Source organism: Phacochoerus africanus, chromosome 9, assembly GCF_016906955.1.
Source record: "Phacochoerus africanus isolate WHEZ1 chromosome 9, ROS_Pafr_v1, whole genome shotgun sequence".
Taxonomy (NCBI): domain Eukaryota; kingdom Metazoa; phylum Chordata; class Mammalia; order Artiodactyla; family Suidae; genus Phacochoerus; species Phacochoerus africanus.
The window spans coordinates 60,614,047-60,640,162 of record NC_062552.1 but is presented as its reverse complement, the minus strand read 5'-3'; the positions used below and the strand labels follow the sequence as shown (position 1 = coordinate 60,640,162).

At 50.8% G+C, this 26,116-nt stretch overlaps 1 protein-coding gene across 3 annotated transcripts; it reads left to right on the top strand.

The window, feature by feature from the left end:
* The first annotated feature begins 9,976 nt into the window (after positions 1-9,976).
* Positions 9,977-18,036, top strand: ISLR2 (immunoglobulin superfamily containing leucine rich repeat 2). 3 transcript variants are annotated; one of them, XM_047796773.1, is made up of 3 exons: positions 9,977-10,030; positions 13,020-13,136; positions 14,565-18,036. In XM_047796773.1, the coding sequence occupies exon 3, from the start codon at positions 14,573-14,575 to the stop codon at positions 16,811-16,813; it is 2,241 nt and encodes a 746-aa protein (XP_047652729.1). In that variant the 5' UTR covers positions 9,977-10,030; positions 13,020-13,136; positions 14,565-14,572; the 3' UTR covers positions 16,814-18,036. The 3 variants fall into 3 exon arrangements, with proteins under 3 accessions (XP_047652729.1, XP_047652728.1, XP_047652730.1); XM_047796772.1 differs by lacking the exon at positions 9,977-10,030 and adding an exon at positions 11,649-11,833; XM_047796774.1 differs by lacking the exon at positions 9,977-10,030 and adding an exon at positions 12,539-12,561.
* Positions 18,037-26,116: the final 8,080 nt, after the last annotated feature.

The window sequence follows — 26,116 nt, the reverse complement described above, 5'->3', positions numbered from 1 at the left end:
CTAAGCTCCCATCTAACATGACTAAAGATAACTCCATGCTGGACACTCTCTTCTTCTTCCTTTAGTCTCCCCTCCTTTAGTCTCTCCAACCCCCTGTGCAGTTACATCATCATCCTCATTCTACCTTGATTATGGGGTGGGGAGTGGGGCAAGAAGCCTGAGTTCCTTGCTGCAGCTCATTAACCTTGAATGTGGCAAAGTTCTGTGCTGGAGCCCTCTGTGGCCCATACTGCTGGGTGCACTGCCATTTGTTTATGGGACTGGTTTTCCACTCTCTCCTTCCTGTGGCCTTCTGGTCTATTCTCCTGTATTGCAAAATGCAAGGTCCAGATAACTCATACCCCAACCTTCTGGTCCCAGTTCTTGAACTTATCCTAATTCTAATTTTTTAAGGACAATGCTTCTTCAAATTTTCCCCCATTATTGCCCCCCAAGAGGAGCCTTTTTAGTCATTTTTTTGCCTCATCAAGCCTCCTCCCAATGAAATTTTAATATTGTGATTCCTTAGGATTTTCTGTATACAAGATTATGTCATCTGCAGATAGAGATCATTTTACTTCTTCCTTACACAGCTATGCTATGTATCTGTTTATCTGTGTATCTGTTCTGTGCTTCTCTAGAGGGTCAGAAATCATTGGAATATCTAAGGTTGTTCGTGCCCTTTCCACCCCAAAGCAATTTTCATCCTCAGTGGGGCAATATTGCCCCTGTTGAGAATGTATGATCTAGGGGAAGGCTCTATCCCCAGTTACAAGGAAAGTGAGAAGTGTCATGGTGGTGTCAGCCCCTCCAAGTAGCTCGGTTCACTGGTGGGGATGAGGTGGGAATAGGCTACAGGGAGATGGGAGGGAACATGGGCAGGGGTCTCTAAGGTCATGCTTTCCTGGGATGGCCTTGGTCTTAGACTCAGCTCTAGGCCAGGCTGAGCAGAGGGTTGGGAGGTAGGGGCAGCACCATCATGTATTTTTGTCTCGGAAGCCAGGAGTCAGTTCCAAACCTTTTGGACCTGAACAAAGCAGATGCCAGTGGGGACTCTACTGAGAGAAGGGTCTAGAATTTCAACTGAGTCCCCCTCTCCAAAAACAAAACAAAACAGAAACTTGGAAGATCTCTACCCACCCCTATAAAATGCATTTGCTGCCAACTGGGGGGAAAAAATCCTTCATTCTTGGCTCAAGGAACTTCCTTAAACTCAGCCCAGAAGAATCCTTTAAAGACCGGCTGCATGGACCATGCTAAAGTCAGTTTATAAACTTTATAAATGTCCCAAACTTGGTAGCCAAGCAGATTACAAAAGCTAGCTAGCTAACCACAGAAATTTTCCACAAAGCTCTCCGGCCAAACAAGTGTGATAGGAGATATTGTGAAATCCAGTGTGTCACTTGTCTGATTGTCTAAAACAGAGTTCTTTGCGCAGACTGAGCACAGAGGGCCTAGGGACTGACTCTCTCTTGGTGTTCCGCAGCCATAAAGTCCTGGCTGACACCACAGGGGACCAGTTCTAGAGTAAATCGGACCAACCAAGGAGGAGGCAGTAGGTGGAAGGCGTGCCCTTGTCACATCTGCTTGGGGACTGGGCAGGATGATGTGTGGTAGTTAGGATGTGGGTTTTGGAAGGACCTGGTTCAAATTCTAGCCGTGCTGTGTGACCCTGAATGAACTACTTAGCCTCTGTGATCTCATATGCAAGTTGGGGATGATAATACCTAGTTAGAAAGTTGTGAGGATTAAATCAGGTGCATAAAGCCCTAAACTTGGCAAATTGGTGATGCGCAATAAAAAATAACTAAACGGAGTTCCCGTCGTGGCGCAGTGGTTAACGAACCCGACTAGGAACCATGAGGTTGCGGGTTCGGTCCCTGGCCTTGCTCAGTGGGTTAATGATCCGGCGTTGCTGTGAGCTGTGGTGTAGGTTGCAGACGCGGCTCGGATCCCGTGTTGCTGTGGCTCTGGCGTAGGCCAGTGGCTACAGCTCCGATTCGACCCCTAGCCTGGGAACCTCCATGTGCCGCGGGAGCGGCCCTAGAAATGGCAAAAAAGACAAAAAAAATAAATAAATAACCATTAACAAACCTGATTAGTATCCAAGAGGATGCAGGTTCGATCCCTGGCCTCACTCAGTGGGTCGGGGATCCGGCATTGCCATGAGCTGTGGTGTAGGTCACAGACACAGCTCAGATCCCACGTTGCTGTGGCTGTGGTGTAGGCCAGCGGCTACAGCTCCAACTCAAGCCCTAGCCTGGGAACCTCCATGTGCCATGGGTGCGGCCCTAAAAAGACAAAAACAGGACTTCCTGTGTGGCTCACAACATAACTACTCAGCGTTGCTTCTACAGTGGCTGTGGCTCGACCCCTAGCCTGGGAACTTCCATATGCCACAGGTACGGCCACTAAAAAAAAAAAAAAAAAAAAAAAAAAAAAAAGACAAAAAGAAAAAGCAAAAAAACCTAAACATCCAACACCATAGAAGAGAAGGCAATGTGCTGACTCCCAGAAAGCACTGTGGGCTACATCCTTCCTCTCCCCCTCCCCTCCCTTCCCCTTCTCCCCCTCCTTCTGGGTTCAGTCCTTTTAGGATGTGGTTGCCTCTGTCCCCATCTCTCCAAGCCTCCTCCACTGTCTCCTCTACCCCTGACGGGGTCACCCTGCCGGTGGCTGGAGGCTGGAGGGATTTACTACTGTCCCCGCCCTCCTCGGCCCCCAGCTGGCTCCCCGACACAGACATCTGCAGGAAGGTCACTTTCTCAGGCACAACAAAGCTATGGGATGGACAGAGGAGGTCTTGGGAGAAGCAAATAAATACATCAAGTTTCCAGCTGTGTCTGGAGATAAGGGCTCAGGGAAACAGGCTGAGGCATCACAGGCAATGCACCGGTTCATCCTTCCCAGCACATCCACACTGGTTTCATGGGCGGCAGGAAAGCCTATTTGGGGAACTTCAAAAAGGACATTGCAAAGAACCGGGGTGGGGAGGGGGGCTGTCCCTTCTGGGGACAGATTTGACAGGGACAGGCGTACAGAGTGAGAAGGGAGAGAGGCTTTTCCAAAGGTCACGCAGGAAGCCAGTGAAAAAGCAGGTATGGCCCCCTAACCCCTGATCAGCTGCTCTGGATCCCTCTGCAGTGAACTCTACCTGGCTGTCACCAAGACGTGGCCATTAGAAGTAGACTTGCCTGGGTGCAGACTGGAGGCAGCTCTGCCTTGGGCCATGACCCACCTGAGGGAGGGCTCTCCTTCCCCCAAAACCTCTGCCCTGGCCGGTGCTCAGCATGCCACCAGTAGGGCTGCTCCAATCCAGGGCACAATTTCCATCCCTCCCAGGCCTGGGCATGGCTCCACTTCTGGTGCCCGTGAGCCCTGGAGGAGGACTACAGGGGGCTAATACAAGAGACCCGAAGTGGGGGCACCTGTCCCACTCCAGAAACAGCTGCTCTCTGCCACTGGAGAGGCCACATCTCCTGAGAATCTCAAGGGCTTCCTAACCAGGGAGGTCCACGGTTGCTGCCGGGCTCAGCCTGCCCTAAACCAGACCAAGCTGGGAGGCCATCTCAGAGAATTTGCATGCTGGGCATGTCCCAGCCCTACCAGCCCTGTGACCTCCCTCTTGGCCTATCTTCTCTCCAATAAAGCAAGGGGGTTAGGGAGAGAGGACCTCTGGCCCTGAGCGCTGATGCTCTGTGACTTCAGACAGCTCCCAGTCTGTCCTTCCTCTAAGACAGGTGCAGGCTTCAAAGAGTCTTTCCAGCTTCGGCCCCAGGTGACCTGATGGAGCAGATGGAGCCTGTTTGAGGGACACCAGCCTTCCAGAAGTCCCAAGATTCATGCATGCAAGAGATCTGAACCTGCCGGAAGGTGCTGGAGCCTGTAAGTGCTCTTAGGGCAGAGAGCTGGTTCCTAGCTGCACCTAGGCCAAGCAGGGCCCCTGGTAACATGGCAGAGACTCAGTAACTATTTGTGGAACAATCTGTTTCTGCATGCCCATCCCTCTGCCTCTGTGTGCTTTACTTCTGACAACTCCCACCTGCAGCTTTCTTCCAAGCCCTGCCCTCTGCCTACAGGTACTCAGAGAGAGAAATGCCCAACGTTCCCATCCCAGGGGGCAGCCCCTAGCGAATGTCTGACTGCTGGGCGTCTGTGGAAGCCAAGCTTCCCTCCCCCAAATCTGGACAAACTCTGAGGTGTGATCATGCCTCGAGCTTCCTGGGATCAGGCTGAGATTGCCTGAAATCACACCCCGGCTTGGCTTCCTCCCCTTTCTCTCTGCTTCCCGTCTCCTGTCTCCTTTGCTGGTTTCTGCTGAGGCATTTCCTTAATGGATCACCGGTGTGCGAATCCTTATCTCGGCTCTGCTTCTGCAAAACCATATCCAAAAACAAATGAAAAGCCTGATGACAGCGAGAAACTGAAGATACCCAGGAGGAAATTCAATTTAGTCCATGCTGCTATGTGCCCTCATGGGCTTGGACGGGGACAGTGGATGCAAAGACCCTGGGTGACCCTCTAGGAGCTTGGAGTCTGAGGGGTGGAGGGGGAGCTTCCCTATGTCCTGCCTTCTGGGCTCTGCTGGGGGCCACACTGGGGTGGGGGTGCAGAGGGAGTCTGTGACTCTGTGTTTATTGTGGCATCTCCCCAAGTCCTCTGAGGGTCCCAAAACAGACGGAAGTGGCCTCAGCTGTTGGAAGACTTGTTTCTCCCCACCGACACCAGCCAAGGAGCCTCGGGCCACCTTGGCCTTTCTTCCTGGACCTACACACCAGGCTCTTGAAATATTCAGTGACGAGATTTAATCTCTAATCACATCACCTCTTCTGCCCCCTGGGAAGCCTCATGTGTGAGGACCTTCAGGAAGTGCTTTGCCCCCGAGGACTCACTTCCCCCACCCCACCCCCACACTGAGGGGTGTGCAGCAGGTTGGGGGTTGGGGTTGGGGGCATTAAGTCCTGGGCCCAGGTGTGCTGATGACCTCAAGAGATGAGGCAGGTGTGGAGGGAGGGAAAACAAAGAAACTACCCGGCAGCATGAGTGCCGGAGTCCAGCCCCAGCAGCCAGGAGACAACGAACAGGAGGATGGGCTACAAACGGCGCGGAAAGAATTGGAGCCAACTCCCTCAGCAAATGCTGCAGATGACCCATTTATTGAAGGGAGAGCATCAACTTTTATACATTTTACTCTTGTGTGAGATTATACAAAACAACAAGTGCTAATTTATTATTCAAAACTGTTCTTTTAGTTTTAGATTTTAAATAAAGATTACATAGAAAATACGTGCAAACTGTACTTTATTCTTAGAAGATAAATGAATAGCAAGCAGAATAATAGGTATCTAATATTTGCTTCAGTAAGATTTGGCATAAGGTGACAGACATTCATGCCTCAAGCTACCTGTTGTGCTCCTATAGCAGGCATGAGCAGCTGTTAATGGGGAGTGGGGTATTCACACGTGGCTTGCTTTTGAGGTAAGGCTGACCTCAGACTATTAGCAGGTTGTGGGAACATAAACTGTCTTATATAAACCTTGTCTATAATTATATAAATCTTTATTAATTATCAAGTCTATACATCAAAGAATCCTGCCAATTATTAATAATAATTTCCACCTGCTGGGTCCCAACAGGTAGCGTTTTTTGTGGAAAAATATCTCGCCTTATAGTAACCACAATTGTTGAACCATGGGCAACACCCAAACCACCCCCTACTCTGTCTCCATGGGAATGGACCGAAGTCCACAAATCCCCAGGTTTACGTGGCAGTTCTGCATATTAGGAAAGTTCTTTACACAACGCTCAACTGTTTTCAACCTATTTTGCAAGAGCTAGGTTTATAAGTAGGTAATGGCCCATACTTGGGTGGAGGCTCAAGAATTTGAGGAGGTTCCCATTTTATGAGCCAAGAATGACTTATAACACACATTAACATCAGACAGGAAAGAAGCCCAAGAGTAGAAGAGGAGTTTTTACTAAACAGGATCAGCTGGGGGATTCTTCGAAACTGCTTTGCAGTTTCAGTTTCTTCAGCCTCTGCTGTAGCTTTGCTTACAGTTAGGCCTCGCGCAGGATCATTCTTCTTAGCTACTTTGTGGCTCTCAGCACATGCGGAGGAGGGTAAGCCTTGGCCCCCCAGACTTTCTGAAAACCTCCTCCTGCAGGAAGCCCTGGCAGACGCCCCCTAGAGGCCCCAGTTCAACCTGCAAAGCTGCTCTTGAAGCCACAGCAGCCCAGGGCCATGGCCCTGGAAGGGCCTCCAAGCCCATCTAGCCGATTCTTCTCCCTTCGCCATGGTGGAGATTTAGAATGAGAGAGGACACGGAGCTGCTTGAGATCGCACAGCAAATCTGGGAAGCTGGCACCTTTGTGCTACCTCCGTATTCTTCATAAGACTAGTAGAATTCTTCCTCTTGTTTTCCACCTCGACAGTAAAGTGCCTCTCTTCTCTGCCCTGAGACCCGGTGACTTGTTCAGGATGTGAAGTCATGCAGGAATATCTTTGAATTCAGAAACATCTCCTGTTCATAAATATCCAACTAAGACTGAAACTTCCACAGCTCCCAAAATAGCTTTGGATCCCAGCACAGGCATTTCCAAGAACAGATCTTTATCCTTTCAAGAATTCTCTGAAAGCAGAGAAGCTTCTAGTTTGTATGCCTGATCCTGGTCACACATGAGTCCTGACCCTGGTCACAGGCTGTGGACTGGCCTGATTCCAGATAAGGGGGTAGCTACTAGGGTTCATTATAACTATGTCACTCTCAATTCATTCTGATACAATATTAGATTACTCTGATCATCCAATTCCCCAACTTTTTTTTTCTTTTTTTTTTTTTTAAGGGCATACCCAAGGCATATAGAAGTTCCCAGGCTAGGGGTCAAATCAGAGCTACAGCTGCTGGCCTACACCACAGCCACAGCAATGCCAGATCCGAGCCGAGTCTGCGACCTAACCACAGCTCATGGCCACACCAGATCCTTGACCCACTGAGCGAGTCCAGGGATTGAACCTGCATCCTCATTGATCCTAGTCTGGGTCATTAACCACTGAGCCACAACAAGAACTCCCCCCAACTTCTATTTGAAGGGGATTTCTTGCTTGTAGTGAATCTTGGGATTGACTCCTCAACATCCATTTCAGAGCTAGACGATTACTCTAAGCCAATCAATTCTATCCTCTTTGCCAGGGATTGGCTCAAAGGGGGGGGGGGAGTCCTGAGCCAGTGTGTGTCAATCAGACCTAAGGAGAGGCAATGGCTTCTGGAAAGAGAATCCAGTCTCCCTGTCCCACTAGTCTGCTACAGAGAAGCATGTTATCCCAGCTGCTGCTGAAGCCCTCCAATGACACAGACGGCCACTGAGTCTCAAGACAAAGCCCCGTTAAGGATGGAAGAGGAGAGAGACAGAAAGAACTCGAGTGCACCAATGTCACTGAGCTACTGAATCAATCAGCCCTGAAGCCAGCCCTGCTTCCCGCTTGTGGGATGATGCACATAACAGTTTAAAATGCTTTGAGTTGGGAATTTTGTTATCTGCAGATGGAAGCATCATAAATGATTCCCTGCCTTTCCTTCCTGGGCTTCCCCCTGCCATGGAGGGGCTGGCTTCCCAGGACTTCCCCTCTGGGAGAACCAGTCCTGCCCAAGCTGGGCAGGATAGCTAAGCATGCTGCTCCTCCCGGGCAGGAGCATTGCCTCTTCCAGGAAAGAGTTTCCCATCTTTAGTAAGACAAGCACAGACCCAGATAATTACATGAGATGCCACTGGAAGAGCTGTTGTTAATTTTGGTGGCAATAAAGCGCCTTGGCAGCAAGTTAAGCTAATTTCATGAAAGCACTGGGAGGAAGGTCGTGGACTGGATCCCAGCTTATTAATAAAGTCAAGCTTCATTTGAACCATTCACGAAATTCCTCCCAGCTGCCTCCAGCAAACTGCCACAGGTTGCTACTTTCCTCTGAAATCGAGTCTTCCCATATGCAAATGTGGATTTTTCTGTTTTTCCCTAGAAAATAAAGTCACAGAACCCAATAAATACTTAAACAGATTGTGGTTTTAATTAAAAACCTTCCTCCAAGCCTGCAGCTGCAGGTCTCTCTTCACAAAGAGGTGCACTAGTGATGGCTGCAAACATCAGAATCTGGGTTTAGGTATGTTAGACTAGAAATCTTTACAAATAATAAGAGTCATTCTGATTTTTACCTGTGCCATGGTGTGGGGATGCAGGAGGAGTGAAGAGTGAGGGGGGAAGGGCCAAAGTCTTTCCCTTCCACTGGGGAGGCAGGACACAAGCGTGTAGGGGTGTGTGCAACAGAACATCTCATCATACCTGTCCCCGATGCTGCGAGGTAATGATCATGGCTAATCCTGGCTATCGTTCAGCACTACCTAAGTGCCAGGTACTAGGTGCTTTGCATGCATTAACTCATTTAACCTTCACAACAACCCAATAAAATAGGTATTCTTATTTATATAACCCTCCCACCCCCCACACAGAGAGGTTAAGTAATTTGGCCAAGGTCATACAGCGAGTACAAAGGGGGGGAGTCCTGAGCCAGTGTGTGTCAATCAGACCTAAGGAGAGGCAATGGTGGAGTCTGATGCTAGAATGTTCGCTCCTAACCACTATGTAGAGTATGTATGAGGTGAAGGAGGGATGGGGGGGCAGTGGTTTATAAACAGGGACTACAGAAGCCAAAAGGTTGGAAGCTCTGCATTTAGGAAATTCTGGCTGGAGGGGAGGTTTGCCTGAGCAGACTGTTAAGCTGGGGATGCATGATGCCCTTCTGGGCTCTGGCTTTCTTACTCTCGGAGACCCTCCCTTCATTTATTAAATCACGCACCTGTCATATTAGATACAAGGACACGGCCACCTCTGAGTGCAGTTGCACTCAGTCGAATGTACAATGTGATATATCCTAAACATTTAATCAAACATCTATTCCTTCCAACTTTGTAGTTTTCTATTCCCCTTTTAGAGCCTGGAAAAGATTTTATTTTTCAGACCTCGGACTTTTCATAGGTACCTGGGAAAGTTAGAAGACTTAACTTTCTTAACTCAAAGAGAAAGTGCTCCGGGCACCAAGGGATGGGATTGGGGGGGTGGGTAGGTGGGGGGAATACAGGACGGTTTTGTCCCAGAATTAAATTCATTAGTTCATGCCAGGGACTATTCGATCAACAAGTATACAGAGGGTGCCTATTATATCCTGGGCATGAGAAACACAATGGGATGTGAGGTGGGGTGGGGTTAGGGGAGGAATGTTGCAGACTCCTGGAATGTACACTGGGTGTGCATGGGAAGGAAAGCTTCGGTGCCTTGGTTTAGCGTCTCCCACTTTGGAACATGGGGTCCCGGGTGCAGCACATGCCTTGGTCCCAGGCTTGAGCCCTAGTATTCCCTAGCCATTGTCCCAGGGCCTCGGAGGCCGGCTGGCAATTTCCAGCAGGGGGCGTGCGCAAACCAGACCTGGGACCGAGGCTTTGGCCAGAACCCGGGAAGCGAGCGCTGGGATCACCGGGCTTTCAACTCACCCAACCCTGAGACCGTCCAGGGTGGCAAGGTGGAAGGTAGAGATCAATCCACAAAATGCTGTCCGGAGCTCCAGCTCTCTGCCCTGGGTCTATCTAGGGCTGGCACCCTGCCTGCTCAAAAAGCCTTATTCCGGATTCTGTGGATTCCAAAACTGGGCCCTCCGTGCTGGCCTCTTGGAACCTTGTATCCCTCCTCTCCCTACACCTATTTCCACATACCGGACTAGGTGTCTGTTTCTTTAACCATCAAAGACGTGGGTAGCAATGGGGGTGGAATTTCGCTCCCAGTTCCCCAGCCGTTCAGTGACTGTACCATTATTAACATTACAGACATTAGAGCGGCTCTTGCGTGCCTGGTGGCACGGGTCCAGATACTCTCAGTCTTCTAGCAGGGCTCGGAGGCAGATCCTGGAGTCATTGCTCCTACCCCTTGCCTCAGCGGACTCTGCTCAGAGCGAGATGGGCTGCAGCCCAGCCAGGGCGTGCACTGAGCTCTTCAGGGTCCAAGGCGAGGGTAAGGCCATCTTTCCCCCAGGGCAGGGTTGGGAAACAAAAGCGCTTGCTGGAGAGTGGATGGGAGCCCTGAGGGTCTGCCGGAGTTGGCACCCTCACCTGGGTGGCCACTGCACCCTCAGGGAGCCTGGAGCCCTGTCTCCCTGAGAATTCCCCTGGCTTCTGTATCTCTGACAAAAGAGCAAGGATGAGGGGCTTTCTTGGCCGCTGGGCTGCAGAGATTCCGGGGATGTGGGTGGGGCAGGTGTCTGCAGTCCAGGGAAGCTCTCTGCCGAGAGTGGGCGAGCTCATTTTTCCTTCCCTTCCCCAGTCTGTCTTTCGGTCCTTCAACTGCTCCATGTTATCCCCTGCCTGCATCCCCGTCTGCCTCTAGCTGAAGATGAAAAGAACCAAAAAAGAGGTGAAAACTGGGTGGAGGTTCCACAAGTCTCGCAGGCCTCCACACCTGGACCTTGGTCCTTGCCTTTATGCCGGGCGCCCCTCCCTCCTCCAGGGAAAGTCTCCAAGACACCCCAACCAGGACTCTGCAGCCCTGCTGCTGGGCCCCAGCCTCCTCAGATCCCTCTTCCTCAGACAAAGCTCCAGGAGCTGCCCTCTCAGGATTCCCAAGACACCAACCACGCCCTCAGGACCCCCTCCTTGCTCCGCAAACAAAGAGGCTGTGCCAGGCCAGCCAGCCACGCCATTCCCTGGCCCAGTTAAGCCCAAACTGCTCAGACTCATCCCCAGACCTGCTCTGACTGCCTCCGCCACTGCAGGGTCAAGGTCCCTTTACTCCTCCTCCCCTCTCAAAGATACCTTCTCCCCCTGGGTGCCCTTCCCGGGGGTGGGGGTGGGGTTGTCTGTGAGGACTACAGGGCCCAGCAGGTGGAATGAAGTTCTGGGTTCTGAATTCTGGGTTGAGTGAGATGCGCTGGTCCCAGCCAGTAGCGACCACAGGACTAAGAGAGAGGGAAGAATGGGGAGTGTGCACGCTATTCATATTTAATTTACAAAGGCTCCTCTGAAGCCTTGGTCGGTGGTCTCTTTAGATGCAGCACCCATCACCCGGCTCTCTTGTCCACCTCCCCAGCTCATTAAAATGCTCAACACTCAAATCAGAAGACTGATCTCCAAGGCCCCAAACCCCATGGACCCACCTCCGGAGACCACTTCAGCCTGAGTGAGGACTGGGGGGCCACGGGCGCCCGGAGTGCTGGGTGTCTATAGAGAAAGCCAGGAAGGCAGGGGCTCTTTGTGGCTCCCAGAGCCTTCACCCCTTTCCCGATTCTGGTCAGCAACTCTGTCTCCAGGGCTGCCCTGGACACTGCGGTGGGCGGCCGGTGGGGGACTGAAGTCGAGTCTTACACAAAATGCTGTGATATTCCCGTGCCTCCACTTGCTTGTTGCCAAAATAAATTTCAGGGTTTGGCCAAAGACAGGGAGAGAGTCGGGAACAGCAAATATTCTGGTGTGCTGAGGCCGGCTTGTTGTGTGAGGGTGTATGTGAGACAGTAGGATGGTATCGGACGCTGGAGGCTTGGGGGGAGAGTGTGTGGAGTTGAAGGTGTGTTTTTTGTTAGGCTGTGAAGGCATTGGTGAGGGTGGAGGAGGGAGAGAGATGCTCAAACCTTAAGTCTCCAGCCCACAATGCTCAAAAGGAACAGACGTTTTGTAACTACTCCTTTCAGTGCCAACGTCTGCTGCAGCCTCAGAGCCCCATCCGCCTCCAGCCGGCAGGACCCGAGGGCGAGGAGCTTGGGTGCGCTCGGGCCAGCTTCCTGGGAGCAGAGGCTGTTACCCACGCGCTTCGCCCCACCCTGCGGTGCGCACAGGCAGGCGGGTTGGGCGGTGGGTTTCAAGTGTCGGTGTAGTCACAAAAGGCAAGAGGTACGGAGTCGAGCCGAAGAGGATGGAAAGGGGCGATGGTGGCTGGAGAGGGGAGCATTGCTTCCCTGCGCGCCCTCCTGGGCGATGCGTTCTCCGCTTTGGGCTGGACGGGCTGGGCGTAGCGTGGGGGCGGGGGAGAGCAGGGCTCGTAGCTGCCCGGATCCAGGCAAAAAATAGCAGGGAGGGTGAGGCGCTCTGCTAACACTATCAATTATGCATCGTGTTGAACGTGGCTTCAGGGAGGAGGCGGCTAGCAGCGAAGGTGGGGGAAGGAAAGGTCCGAGCGAGCCGGGCTGCAAGCCGCTCAGCCAGTCCGGTCGAGGTCTGTCTGTGCCACTGCCTGCCTTTGCAAAAAGAGTTTTAAGGCAAAGACACGCCTCCCCCACTTCAGTTGTGCGCCTTTTCTTCCCCCAAATTCCTCAAAGATGGTTTGTCTCACATGTTGCGGGGCGTAAAAGCGGCTCGCATTCTATTAGCAGCAAAGCTCACGGGCCCTGGCGGGACCCGCGCGTGAGGGTGAGTGCGCATGAATGTGCAAAAGAGCAGGGGCGGAGGCGAGGGTGGGGGGTAATGGTAAATGTCCTGGGTGAAGGTGTGCCTTGGAAAATGCGTGTGAATGTAGCGAGAGCTCAACACATTGACGTGATTATTACATTATGATGGGTAATTCTAACATGTGAAGAGCGACTGTCTGGAGGGTGTAAGGATCTGTGTCTGTGCCAACGTGTTTGACTGTCTGGAGGGGGGATACTGTGTGATTAGGGATAGTGACAATGTCTGCAGATGTGTAAATGTGGAGGCGGAGGAATAAGTTATGGAGTGTGGTGAACTGAAAGGAGCCCAGTGGAGGACGGTGGGTGTGGGGGCGCCCCTTTGTGACCAGTGTCTCTCGGCCAAGAGACGGAGTCTCTTTGGCTTTAACAAATGTAGATGACAGGGGAGGTGGGAGAGGCTGTGCGCGTCCCTGCCAAGCCGGGGGCGCGCAAGGACTCTTCAATCTGCAGCCCCTGAGCGGTGGGGGGAATAGACGGGAAAGAAAAAGCTGAAGTGGGACCTCAGGGCCAGGGGAGTCCACGAACTTACCTGTTTTCTTCTCCGCCCCTCCCCCGTCTTCCCCACAGTTGCAGCAACAGATGTGGGAAGCGCCTTTGGGCTGTCGTCCTGGCTCCCCGACATTAAGTCTGGAAAAGGAGTTGCACCCCGAGGGCAGCGAGAGGAGAGTCGGCGGCGAGCAGCCGGTAAGCCGCGGAGACCCTCCCACAACCTTGACCTAGGTGGGGCAGGTCCCCCACCCCCAGACGCGCGACCCTGCTGGTGATCTTTAGGTTAGACCGCAGAGAGGAGAGGTGGGGCCCTCCCTCTGGAGCTAGAGGGAGTGGGTAACTTGCGTTCCAAAGACAAGGGTATGGGAGGAGCTCTGCTGAACCTGCCAGGAGCCCTGGGTGGGAGCGAAGAATCTGTGTGTAAGTTCGTGTGGCTGGGGATAAGAAGCTTTCATGGGGTGGGGGGGCTCAGGCATGGTGGGCTGGAAAAAAGAAAGAACAGTCTTGAACCTTTTCTTGATTAGCTAGTGGCAGCCCCCTTGAACCATCAGCTGGGGACCCCCCCCCCATACTCCTATGGGAGCTGTCTAGGAAGGTGAAGATGGGGGGGGAGGGAGAATCTTTAGTGACCTCCCACCATTTCTCCCCCTCTCCCTGCTCCCTGCTTGGAGAAGGACCTCCTTCCTCAGACGGAAGGTTGATCTAGCAGCCCTAGTGGTCTTCCCCCCCCACCCCCCCAACCCGGGAGTTGCAGCCCAGGGCAGGCAGCTTCAATTGCAGCCAGAGAGGGGCCTGACAGGGACTGTTTCCCCAGTCCGAAGCCTCCTGCCATCTGCAGCAAGTTCTCAGCATTTGTTGATCTGCTGGGATTTGTTTCAGGGCTGTGTGCAAGTGCTCACCTGTGTCCCTATGTGTGGGTTGGTCCATGAGAGGACTTGTGTCCTGATGTCTGTCAGTTTTCACAATGAACAGGAAAGTGCTTTGCCCCTTGGTGGAGAACACTGTACAAACGCCCTCTTCAGTTGAGAGAACAATGAGGTCTCCAGGATATACTGTGTTAGTGTCTGGATGTCTTTGTGTTTGTACATTCTACAAAATGTGTTGTGAACCTCTAAGCACCTGCTGAAGTTGGCAGTTTGATGGCGGTGCCTGGGCGTGTGTTTGTATTGTTGTGTGCCTGTATGGGCGGGTGTGCGAGTGCTGTGCGTGAGACAAAGAGTTCAAGGAAGGATAGGCGGTCATGTACAAAAACACCCTTTCTGTGTATCCCTTTCCACTGAGTTTAACGAAGGTTTAGAAACAGGGGTCAGGGCAAAGCCCAGGACAGAGGGCTAGTGGCCCAGCCTGTGGAAGGGCCAGTCCCAGGATGACTAGAGAAAAAACACGAAGGTACAGGAAAAGGAACGGGGGCCCTGACGACGGGGAACAAGCATTGAATCCTGAGGCTTTTATTGAGCTCCAGCTCCTGCATAAGAGAGGCTCCTGGGCACGAAGGAGAAAGTTACCGGAGCCCAGGACCTGCCCTAGACGGGTTTACTGGAGACAGCATTTGATAGGGGAGGGAAGCTGGGGCTCCATGTGTCACCTTCTTCCTCCCCCCCCCACCCCGCTTTCCACGTGCAGGGTCCGCGATGGTGCTCCTGAGGGCCCTGTGGCTGGCCTTGGCGCTGCTAGAAGTGGTCGGAGCGTGCCCAGAGCCATGCGCCTGCGTGGACAAGTACGCGCATCAGTTCGCCGACTGTGCCTACAAGGAGCTGCGTGAGGTGCCAGAAGGACTGCCGGCCAATGTGACTACGCTGAGTCTGTCGGCGAACAAGATCACCGTGCTGCGGCGCGGGGCCTTCGCAAACGTCACTCAGGTCACATCGCTGTGGCTGGCGCACAATGAGGTGCGCACTGTGGAGCCGGGCTCGCTGGCGGTGCTAAGCCAACTCAAGAACCTCGACCTGAGCCACAACCTCATATCCAGCTTCCCATGGAGCGATCTGCGTAACCTTAGCGCGCTACAGCTGCTCAAGATGAACCACAACCGCTTGGGCTCGTTGCCCCGGGACGCACTCGGTGCACTGCCCGACCTGCGCTCCCTGCGCATCAACAACAACCGGCTTCGTACTTTGGCTCCTGGCACCTTCGATGCACTAAGCGCGCTCTCACATCTGCAGCTCTATCATAACCCCTTCCACTGCGGTTGCAGCCTTGTGTGGTTGCAGACCTGGGCCGCAAGCACCCGGGTCTCTTTACCGGAGCCCGACTCCATCCAGTGCTCCTCGCCTCCCGCGCTGCAGGGGGTGCCGGTGAGCCGCCTGCCCGCCCTGTCCTGCGCACCACCCAGCGTGCATCTGAGTGTTGAGCCGCCGCCTGAGGCGCCCGGCAGCCCCCTGCGCTCTGGTCTGGCGCTCACACTACACTGCGTCGCGGAAGGACACCCCACGCCCCGCCTGCAATGGCAACTTCAGATCCCGGGGGGCACTGTAGTCTTAGTGCCGCCAGTCTTGAGTGGGGAGGACGACGGGGACGGGGCAGAAGACGGGGAGGAGGAAGGAGATGGGGACGGGCCAACGCAGACAGAGGCCCCAACTCCAACTCCAGCACCCGCTTGGCCCGCGCCCCCAGCCACCCCGCGCTTCCTGGCCCTCACAAATGGCTCCTTGTTGGTGCCCCTCCTGAGTGCCAAGGAGGCAGGCGTCTACACATGCCGTGCCCACAACGAGCTGGGTGCCAACTCTACGTCAGTACGGGTGGCAGTGGCAGCTGCCGGGCCTCCAAAGCATGCCTCTGGCGCAGGGGGAGACCCTGATGGACAGGCCCCAACCTCTGAACGTAAGTCCACAGCCAAAAGCCGGGGCAACAGTGTCCTACCTTCCAAGCCCGAGGGCAAAATCAAAGGCCTAGGCCCGGGACAGGTTAGCTTCCTCGGGGAGACAGAGGCGGGGCCGGAGGAGGAAGAGGCAGATGAGGGAGAAGAGGCGGAAGACCAGGTCTCAGCTGACCGGGTGAAAGAGCAGCACTGTGGTCACGGGGATCCCTCGCGGTACGTGTCCAACCACGCGTTCAACCAGAGCGCCGAGCTTAAGCCGCACGTCTTTGAGCTGGGCGTCATCGCGCTGGACGTGGCTGAGCGCGAGGCGCGGGTGCAGCTGACTCCGCTGGCGGCGCGCTGGGGTCCTGGGCCCGGCGGGGCTGCGGGAGCGGGGCGGCCCGGGCAGCGGCCACTGCGCCTGCTCTATCTGTGCCCGGCTGGGGGCGGTGCAGCAGTGCAGTGGTCGCGTGTCGAGGAGGGCGTCAACGCGTATTGGTTCCGCGGCCTGCGGCCCGGCACCAACTACTCTGTGTGCCTGGCACTGGCGGGCGAGGCCTGCCACGTGCAAGTGGTGTTCGCCACCAAGAAGGAGTTGCCCTCATTGCTGGTTATCGTGGCGGTGAGCGTGTTCCTCCTGGTGCTGGCCACCGTGCCCCTGCTGGGCGCCGCCTGCTGCCATCTGCTGGCCAAACACCCGGGCAAGCCCTACCGTCTTATCCTGAGGCCGCAGGCCGCGGATCCCATGGAGAAGCGCATCGCCGCCGACTTCGACCCGCGTGCCTCTTACCTCGAGTCCGAGAAAAGCTACCCGGCAGGCGGCGAGGCGGGCGGCGAGGAGCCAGAGGAGGCCCCCGGGGAAGGCCTTGACGAAGACGTGGAACAGGGGGACCCCGGTGGGGACCTGCAGAGGGAGGAGAGCCTGGCGGCCTGCTCGCTGGTGGAGTCCCAGTCCAAGGCCAACCAAGACGAGTTCGAGGCGGGCTCCGAGTACAGTGACCGCCTGCCCCTGGGTGCCGAAGCGGTCAATATCGCCCAGGAGATTAACGGCAACTATAGGCAGACAGCAGGCTGAACCCCCCGCCCGCCAGGCCGCCCATACTCATTCCCACAGTACCTTGGGTGCCTGGAGGCAGAAGTCTAGGACTGGCAGGATTTTTGCACCCCCTACCTTCACTTCACCCCCTTACCACCCTCTAACCTTGACTACCGGCGACTTACAGTGGGGAATGGGACGATTTTACCAGTCCCGCCCACGATGGTCATTGTCCTTGTGGGCTGAATTCCCTTTCATGGCAAGCACAGATCCCTGCTCCTCCTTCCTTGTGTGAGACCGCTGACCGTGAGGCGAAATCCAGGCCTCTCCATTCCCACAATTATCTGCCAAATCGGCTCCGCGGCCCTTCTCCCCGTGGGCTCAGGAGCCAGAGGAAATGGGAGTAGACGTTGGAAACATTTGCTGGTAACGCCGTAGCTTGGGGGTATGCCCGGGACCCCCGGCAGATGTCCCTAGCTTGGAGCGCTATGGGGTCCCGCCTCAACCCCTACTTCACCCTTCTCGGGATGTACAAACCAGAAGTCAGGATTCGATGGCAACTCCCTAGTTTTTAGTTTCAAAGCCCCCTTCTGACTGGGAACCAACCGCTTCTGTTCCCCCACCTCCTCTCCGTTTCTGCCCAGCTGGAGCCTCTACGGGTGCCTGCGGCGCCTTCCAGCTCCGCGCTCTGATTTTCTTATTTTCGTTGTTTTCAAAGACAGCGACAGTCCGGGTCTGGTGCTAACACTCCCTAGCCTCTGGGGAAATTGGGTGGGGGTGTGTGTCTGTCTGTCTGCCTGGGAATGGGGGGAATCCGTCTTCCCTTGCCCTCTCTCCTAATTTAAAACGCCGCAGAACCGCGCTCTCTTTTCCTGCGGAGAGTAAGGGCTTGGTCCCGGGCCAATTTCATTGTGGGTGAGTTGGGGTTTTTGGAGATTGGTGCACTCGACAGCTCCGCTTCCACTGCTGCATGGGGCCCAGGCCTCAGCTGGAGAAACGCGGGGGACGCAGGAAGCCAACTCTGGTCTCCTGGACGCTGCCTCTCCGGTGGGGCTAGCGCCCTAGGACGCACAAAGCCTGCGCGTGACCATGCGGCGGGATCCGGGTAGAGATAAGCCCTTCGGTCCCCGCGCCTCCCCGCCCTGCCCCTCTTTCCTCGAGAATAGTATTTGCCCGGCTGTAGTCCTAGACAAGCGTGCTCTGTAGGAGAAAAGTCTGTGTCCTGTAAAAGTGTGTCAAGTGTAATGAAGGGAGGCGGGCGGGCGGGCGGGAGGGATGGGGAGAGGGAAGGCAGCGCGGCGACTCGGGCGGGCGAGTCTTGTTTTCGTTCCTGCAAAAAAGCGTCGGGGTTGGGGTGGGGGGTTTGGGTATGGGGGCTAACCCCGTCAGTGAAGCGCAGCACAAGTGTGGGCCCCGGGGGGGTGGAATCGCCTCCTGGAGCCAGCCCGCACCCTTTTCTAAAGGCGTCTGTATGTAAACAGTCAATAAAACAATCGATTTGAACTGGGCTTGGTGACTCTTTGTCGGGGGACGGAGGAGGAAGCCTGAGGGATGCAGGAGGAAACCGCAGAAGGAAGGAGCCCATCCTCCCTCTGGGATCCTTTGTGTGATTTTTTGTTTGGCTGTTCTGTAATTTTGCCAGGTGTTTACACCTGATGCTTGCTCTTGGTGCCTCCAACTCCAGAATGTAAGGGAGAAACCAAGAGGGATGAGAGAGGCTGGAAGTGAGTGGGGAGGGCTTGCCTGGAGGGAGGGGTGACTCACTGCAGACTGAACTGGGGGTAGCTCTGGGGTAGTGTGTGCATGAGTGTATTGTGTGCATGCACAATCCTCCTTGGGTTGACACTGTCACTATGGTGGGGTGCGGCTGTGTGTGTGTGAGGACTACCCAGTTTCTGTGTCTCAGCACCAGCCCTGGTTCTCTGAGGATTCATAGAGGCAAGACTGCTGTGGCTTGGACAAAAGACATCACAAGTAACAAACTACAGAGCAGGCAAATGATGGAAAGCAGCAAAGGGGGAAACCTGGAAGGGCTGATTCCACAAAACAAGCTGGCACATTTAGCCCAGGAGCTGTGTGTGTGTGTTGGGAGGTGATGCTCAGTGAATGATGCATGGCCACCTGGCAGGGGGTGTGAGACTATTGGCATGGGCTGAGGTGGGTGCACACGTACAATCAGGATTGGCAGCTGATTTAAAAGTCCTAGAAATGGGGCTTCTTGGGTGGGGAACAGAAGTGGCAGAAGGATCAAAAGTGGATCTTCTGTCCAACCTACAGTACTGGGGTTGAGCTGGTCCTGTTGCAGCTGAAATCCGCCCCCCAGGGGATAGAGAATGGCCAGGGAGGGAGGTGGAAGAGGAAAGGAATACAAATGAGGGAGGCAGGTGAAGAGACCATCCCTGCTCTCCCTTCTTTTCACTTTCAAATTGGACCAGATCAGCCTAGCATCAAGCCCAGGTCCAGACACACAGCATCCTCTCCTAGCCTATCTCCTGGCAGAGACAGTGGCTGGGACACCTCCCAGGGCCAGTTTCTCTTCCCAGATCAGCAAAGCTGTCTCCTAGAAAAATTCCCCTCTGAGAGCCACAGCCCAAGCCCTGCCACTGCAGCCCATACCACCATCAAGGACAGAGCTCAGGCATCTGATCTTCAGGGAGAGGGCTGCTTTGTTCTGCCTACAAATGCTGATTTGAGCTGGGGACAGGGACTGGCCCAATTTGTATGATTGGTTCAGGAATCTACCCACATGGTTGCATTTAGGCACAGGCCTGGCTGGGCAGGTGAGTATTATCAGTGTTGGTCCCAAACAACCCTCTCATCATGGGAGAGGAGGACTGGGGAGAAGGGCTTGTCTCCCCTGTTCTATGGCCTGAGGACCCTCCTGGAGACCCCTAAGGATCCTGAGTGCCCCAGGGGAATGCGTAAAATTTCTGAGAGTTCTGTCCCTTCTTTGTCCCAGGCTAAGCTTCCTAATGAATACACACTGCTCAGCTAGGCCTCCTGCTCCCTGGGCAAAGCCAGGCCTGAAGTCTGTCCACAGGCTGGGAATGGGTGGGTGCTGGAGATGCAGGACTCTGGTGCCGTGACACTCTGCTGACTGGCTATTGAGATACCAGCCCTCTCAGGAACTCAGCAGTTTTTGTCTAAATGTTTGGCACATGTATGGAATGGTCTCCAGCTGCTGGCTTTCCTTCCTGTCTCCTTTCGAATTTTATTCTTTTGTTTCTTCCCCCTCTCTCGTCTCTGTTCTCCTTTTCTTTCTGCCTCTCCCTTTTTGCTTCCTCAAGGAGTCTCATAAAACCCCAGGGTTGGAAGGGACCCTGAAACTTGCTAATTCGACTACCCATTTGAGGTTTAATTTTTCCTACAGTGTCCCCATCAGGTGGTTGACAACATCAGCTTATATTTATCCAGAGATGGGGACTCACTATTTACTCCCTCCAGTCAAGGAACCAGTTGTGAGCGGTTGAAAATGTGTTTACTCCTCACTGCCACCCCTCAGGCATGACTCTGCCATTGGCATGTGCTCTGGAAGAACCTGCAAAGGTGTTGGGGTATCATTTCTACCTCTATCCCTCACTTCAGGTTCCAAAGCTTTTTAATTCAAAGCAATTTTATTTATTTATTTTTTGAGCCCCTACTTTATGCTTCAGGTGTCATGCTATCTCTCTCTCTCCAGTGTATTTTTTCAAAAAACTTATTGGGATGGGAATGGAGTCTAATGGGTGTGAGAGAGAGACAGAGAGGAAGAGAGAGTCTAAGTGTGTATTGAGGGGACCTGGAAAATGGTCTGAGAATACAGTATGACAGCAGTAGCCTTGGAACTCAGAGCAATTTATCAGGAGCAGTAATTCTCTGAGCTACAGACAGGATGTGGCCTTGAATGAGATTGGAAAACTGTCTGTAGAAAGGTGATTTGAAAGGAGTGTCCCCCACCCCTGCCAGTGTCTCCTAAAGATCAGCTGGAATGAGAACCATCTTGAAGATCATTAGAGAAAGTCCATTAATATAAAAGGACAAAGGGAGGCAGGGCTTCTTTGAGGAAGAAGCAGCTGGTGTGGGGCCCTCTGCTTCCCAATCTTGTGTCTGGATTGCAGCCCTCCACGCATGACACCTGAATAACAACCACAACTAAAGCTGACATCTCTAAAGATGACTTGGGTCAGTAAATATTTGGATAGCTACTCCCTGGTGGTGATGCTAAACTTGGCTTTTTTCCTTCCAGGATCTCAGGGCAATGTATTTTGGTACATAAAGGGGGTGGCATCTTGCTATGACTGCCTTGCCCCAGATTTGCCAGTATCAGAGCCCCAGTTATGAGACACTCCACAGGGAAAGAGAGACCTTCTGTCTGCACAAAGGGCGGCAAGAGAGAGAACTCTGACAGCAAGACCACTGAGCAAGAGAAACTGGGAGAACTTGCCTTTCAGGGATTAGATGCATTCTATGTCCAGGTACTAGGATAAAAGAAGCCTTCATGTAAAGGCCATATATTGCCACTTCTGGCCTAACAAATACCTTTACCTTGTAAATCTCCAACATAAAGATATTGACAAGAGCAGTTCTGGAAAATCGGGGATGGAGCAAGCAGAGCCATTTTAGTTGTAATGTGTCAATTAATTGATTGCATTTGCAACACATCCAACCACACATATGTGTTCAATGACAAGATTTTGCCTTAGGACTCAACAGAGAATAGCATTATATTGAAAATGAAAGATTTGCTGTGACTGGCACGTAAAAGAGATTGAATTATAAGCTGTCTTATAATATTAGCGTTTAGTTCAAAATATGACTGGTGTTCCTAATGAGACTTGATATGTATTTTTTAAAAAGCCATCCAAAGACCCCATGATGGGTAGACTTGTTGGGTTAAATTAGTCGGAAAGACTTGTATCATTCCTTGGTTGAATAAGTCATTTAGGTAATTTGAAGATGTTATGATTTTTTTTTAATTGTGCTAATTGCATGTGCTTTGTCTGGACATGTGAATGTAAGTTTAATAATTAAGTTTATGTCCACATGGAATACAGATAATAAAAGTGTTTATATTTTTATCAGCTGTTTACTGCTTAAACATTCCCCCTTGTGTATTAGGAGATAATTTGGTTTTGGCAAATTAGACGCATTTTCTCTTAGCAACACTCTAGCAAACTGGTCCTTAAATTGAGTCTGAAAGCCATTCAAGGCATCCAACCATTTGAGAGAAAAGCTGCCAACATCACAGATATCAGAGAGGAATTTCATAAGAATTGATCAGTGTTGAAATGGGGAAAGAATGGGAATGGAGAATTAATTATCACACTTTATAATAAAAGTGGCCTGTCATGTATTTAGACTGGCTAAAATGTTACTGGTCACTTAATAAGAATATTAATAATATCAATAGTAGCTAACATTTATTGAACTCTTACATATTGAGGCCCACATGGAATTTGTAAGCATTATTTTATTAAACCTTACAATAATCCTGTAAGGTGATATTATTATTCCCATTTACAGGCAAAGAGGCCAGAGAGCAGAGAGGGTTAGTCATTTGCTGAAGGTCAAACGGCTGTATTTTTCAGGGTTGAAGTTTGTATTTCAGTTATCTGACTCTAACACCAGAGCTCTTCACCACGAAGCCAAACCTTCTCCCAATACCTCTATAAATTAGTCTAAGCAAAGGATAGTATATTCTATAGAGTATTGCTAAATTTTCTGCTAATTATGGAATTTGTCTAGAAAAAGGGTTTCTCTTGCTAGCTCTCTTATTTCTCAAAATAGTACCTCCATTATAAAAGTTATGAATGATTAATTGTAAATAGTTATAGCTACTTTGGGAAAATCTTTGGTAAAGATACATTTAGCTTATGATTCAGCCAATTCACTCTTGGACATATATCCGAAAGAAATGAACCCTTATGTCCATCAAAAGACAGACAAGTATTTTGGTGGACACAAGTGCAAGAATGTTCATAGTGGCTTATTTTTAGTAGTCCCAAATTAGAAATGACCCAAATATTCACCGAGGTAGAATGGGGGAGGTGTGCAGGGAACTTCGGTATATTCATACAATGGAATACTACACAACCATGAAAAAGAACAAAGCTACAACTACATGCAACAGCATGGATGTCATAATGTTGAGTGAAAGAAGAATATGTAATACATGATTTCGTTTACATGAAGTTCGAATATAGGCCAAAGTAATTTTTGGTGAAAGAAGTCAGAATAGTGTTGGAAGGCACTCACTGACAGTGAGAGTGATCACTGGAGTGTTCTGGGGGTGCCAGCAAGGTTCCATATCTGGATCTGGGTGGTGGTTTCATATTTCAAAATTCATCAAGCTATACACTTAAAATTTATGCACTTTATATTGTTATACATTGATTTTTAAAAATAGAAAAATAACCCTTGGAAATAAAGCAACAAAGTAATATATACTTTTTAATATGTACTGTCCAATACATCAAGCCATAGCCACATGTGGTTATTTAGATGTAAATTTTAATTAATTGAAATGTAACAAAGAATTCTCTTCCTCAATCACATTAGCCACATTTCAAGCGCTCAATAACCACACATTGCTAGTGGTTATTGTATACTGGGCAGCAGAGAGACAGAGCATTTCCATCATCACAGAAAGTTCTGTTCACAGTGTTTCAAAAGAAAATTGAAATATGTAGGAGTGTATAGAAAAATAAATTACTTATAATACCCCGTCCAACAAAAACATAATTGGCATTTTATATTCCTTCCAATGTCTTTCTAAAATAATTTTTATAAAATTACATGAGTGACATATGAATGCATTCTTGTCCTAAAATAATTAAATATTGATTAACTGAAACTCTCCTTGACTACCACCTGCAGCCCCAGAGCTCTCCCCAGTGATAATCATTCTTACTGGGGAGCATGTATCTTTCCAGACCTTTTTGGCATGCATCTGTAAATGTGCATGGATCTGTATGGAAATATAAGCAGTGTCATTAACACCACCCCAGCTCAGGAAGCTTCCATCTGGTTCAGTTCGGCCTCTCCCAGTGCAAGTGAAGGGTGTCATCTCCACCATTCACACCCCACCAGAGGTCAAGGGCTCTATTTCCCCTCGTCTTGAGCTATTTCAGTCCTGGGATATTGTAAGAACAAATGTTACCTGGGGCAAGTCAGACAGGGGATCAAGCACAGCCTCAGCGCTGAGATGCTACTCCTCTTTGGGTGCTCCCAGGGCAAGGGGTCGACTATAAATCAGGTATATTCTTCACTCCCTCCTGACTGTGGGGAGAGCTGGCCTGTGGCCCAGGGCCAGCCTGATTGATGGTGCTGCTTGCTGGGGTGAAGTCTGGGCGGTCTGCAGGCAGCACTCAGCTCCCACTGGGGCCTCTCACAAAGGTCTTTTGCTGTTTTCACACCAGCGTGGAGCATGGAACTCTTGTCAGGCTGCCCAGTGTCCTTTTGGTACCAACCTAATCTTCTCTCTGAGCAGTACTGCAGGGACCCAAGGCACAAGCTCCCTCTGAGCCAGACCAATACAACTTTCAGTGTCTACCTTTTGAGTTCTGTTCTTAACTCATTAATTTAAAACTTTCTTCTTTTTTTTTTTTTTTTTTGGTTGTTGTTGTTGTTGCTATTTCTTGGGCCGCTCCCGCGGCATATGGAGGTTCCCAGGCTAGGGGCTGAATCGGAACTGTAGCCACCGGCCTACACCAGAGCCACAGCAACACGGGATCCGAGCCGCGTCTGCAACCTACACCACAGCTCACGGCAATGCCGGATCGTTAACCCACTGAGCAAGGGCAGGGACCGAACCCGCAACCTCATGGTTCCTAGTCGGATTCGTTAACCACTGCGCCACGAAGGGAACTCCAAAACTTTCTTCATTTTAATGTGTATGTTTGTGCTACTAATGTCCTTCTAAATTCTACTTTAACAACATTGCCCAAGTTTTGATAGTGTTTGCCTCGTAATTTTGTTTTAAATATTTTATTTCCGTGAGATTTGTTCTTTAATTCATGAATTATTTAGACATGTGCTTTTAAATTTCCAAGTGTATGTATTTTCCCTGCCATTTCTGTTCTGTTTTGATACAAGTTCAGTTGTACTGTATTCTGAGAATAAGGACTATGTGATGTTGGTTATTTGATTATTAAAACTTGCTTGGAGGAATAGTATGTGTTAATTCTTGCAAATGTTTAAATACATTTGAAAAGGATTCTTATGATTAAATTGAAGGATTCATGATTATATATTCATTAGATCAAGTTTGCATATTGTTTACATCTTGTCTTTCCTCACCAGTTTTTTTTTGGTCTGCTTGCTCTATTAATTTCTGAGAAAGATGTATTAAAATCTCTTTCTGTGATTGTGGATTTATCTGTTTTTCTTTGTACTTTGCTCTTTTCACATTGTGTGATTCTGAGGCAATGTCATAAGATGTATTCTTGTTCAGTTAGATTTTTATTAAAGTGTAACATGCCTACAGAAAAGTATTTTCACAAGGAGAAAGCATGTATACTAGCACTGATGTCTACAAAAAAGAAAATGATCAGCACCCAGCAGCCTCCTCATGCTCTCTTCCAGTCACTCCCCCGCCACCACTATCCTAACTTCTAACAGCGTAAGTTAGTCTTGCCTCTATTTACAGTATGTCTGTGAGACTGATTCATCCACGTCATTGCATACAGTTCATTCATTCTCACTGTTGTATAGTCTTCCACTGTGAGATGTACCACAATTCATGTATTCATACTACTGTTAATGGACATTTATATTGTAACCAGCTTGGGGCTATTAGAAATAATGCTGTTAGAAGCTTTCCTGTATATGTCTTTGGGGAATTTATACATTTTTGTAGCAGGGGAATTGCAAGGCAATACAGCGTGCACATGCTTAGCTTTGGTGGAAACTGCCAAACAGTTTGTTGGTATCGACCAAATGACACTTGCCCCAGTCATGAGTCCTAATCAACACTCAGCACTGTCTGCTCTGTGTTTTAGACCTTTTGTTGAGTGTGTAGCACCATGGTACTATGGTTATAACTAACATCTCACTAATGATTAATAAGTTGAACACTGTTATTGCCCATTTGGATATCCTCTTATGTAAAGTGTCTTCCACTCATTCTTCTATCGGGTTGTATATCCTTTTCCTTATTGATTCATAGAGTTCTTTATATATTCTAGATAGAAATTCTTATATTTAAAATTTCTTTTCCTTCTCTATGGCTCCTTTTTCCACTCTTCATTTTTTTTTTTTAAATGAAAGGTCTTCTTACTTTTTTTTTTTTTTAGGACTGCTCCTGCAGCATATGGAAGTCCCCAAGCTAGGCGTCAAATTGGAGCTGCAGCTGCCAGCCTATAC

Coding starts and splice junctions, on each gene's coding strand:
- ISLR2 (XM_047796772.1), top strand. CDS start 11,659: ATGCTCAAAAGGAACAGACGTTTTGTAACTACTCCTTTCAGTGCCAAC. Junction 11,834..13,019: donor GCGCTTCGCCCCACCCTGCG/GTGCGCACAGGC, acceptor TCTTCCCCACAG/TTGCAGCAACAGATGTGGGA. Junction 13,137..14,564: donor GAGTCGGCGGCGAGCAGCCG/GTAAGCCGCGGA, acceptor TTCCACGTGCAG/GGTCCGCGATGGTGCTCCTG.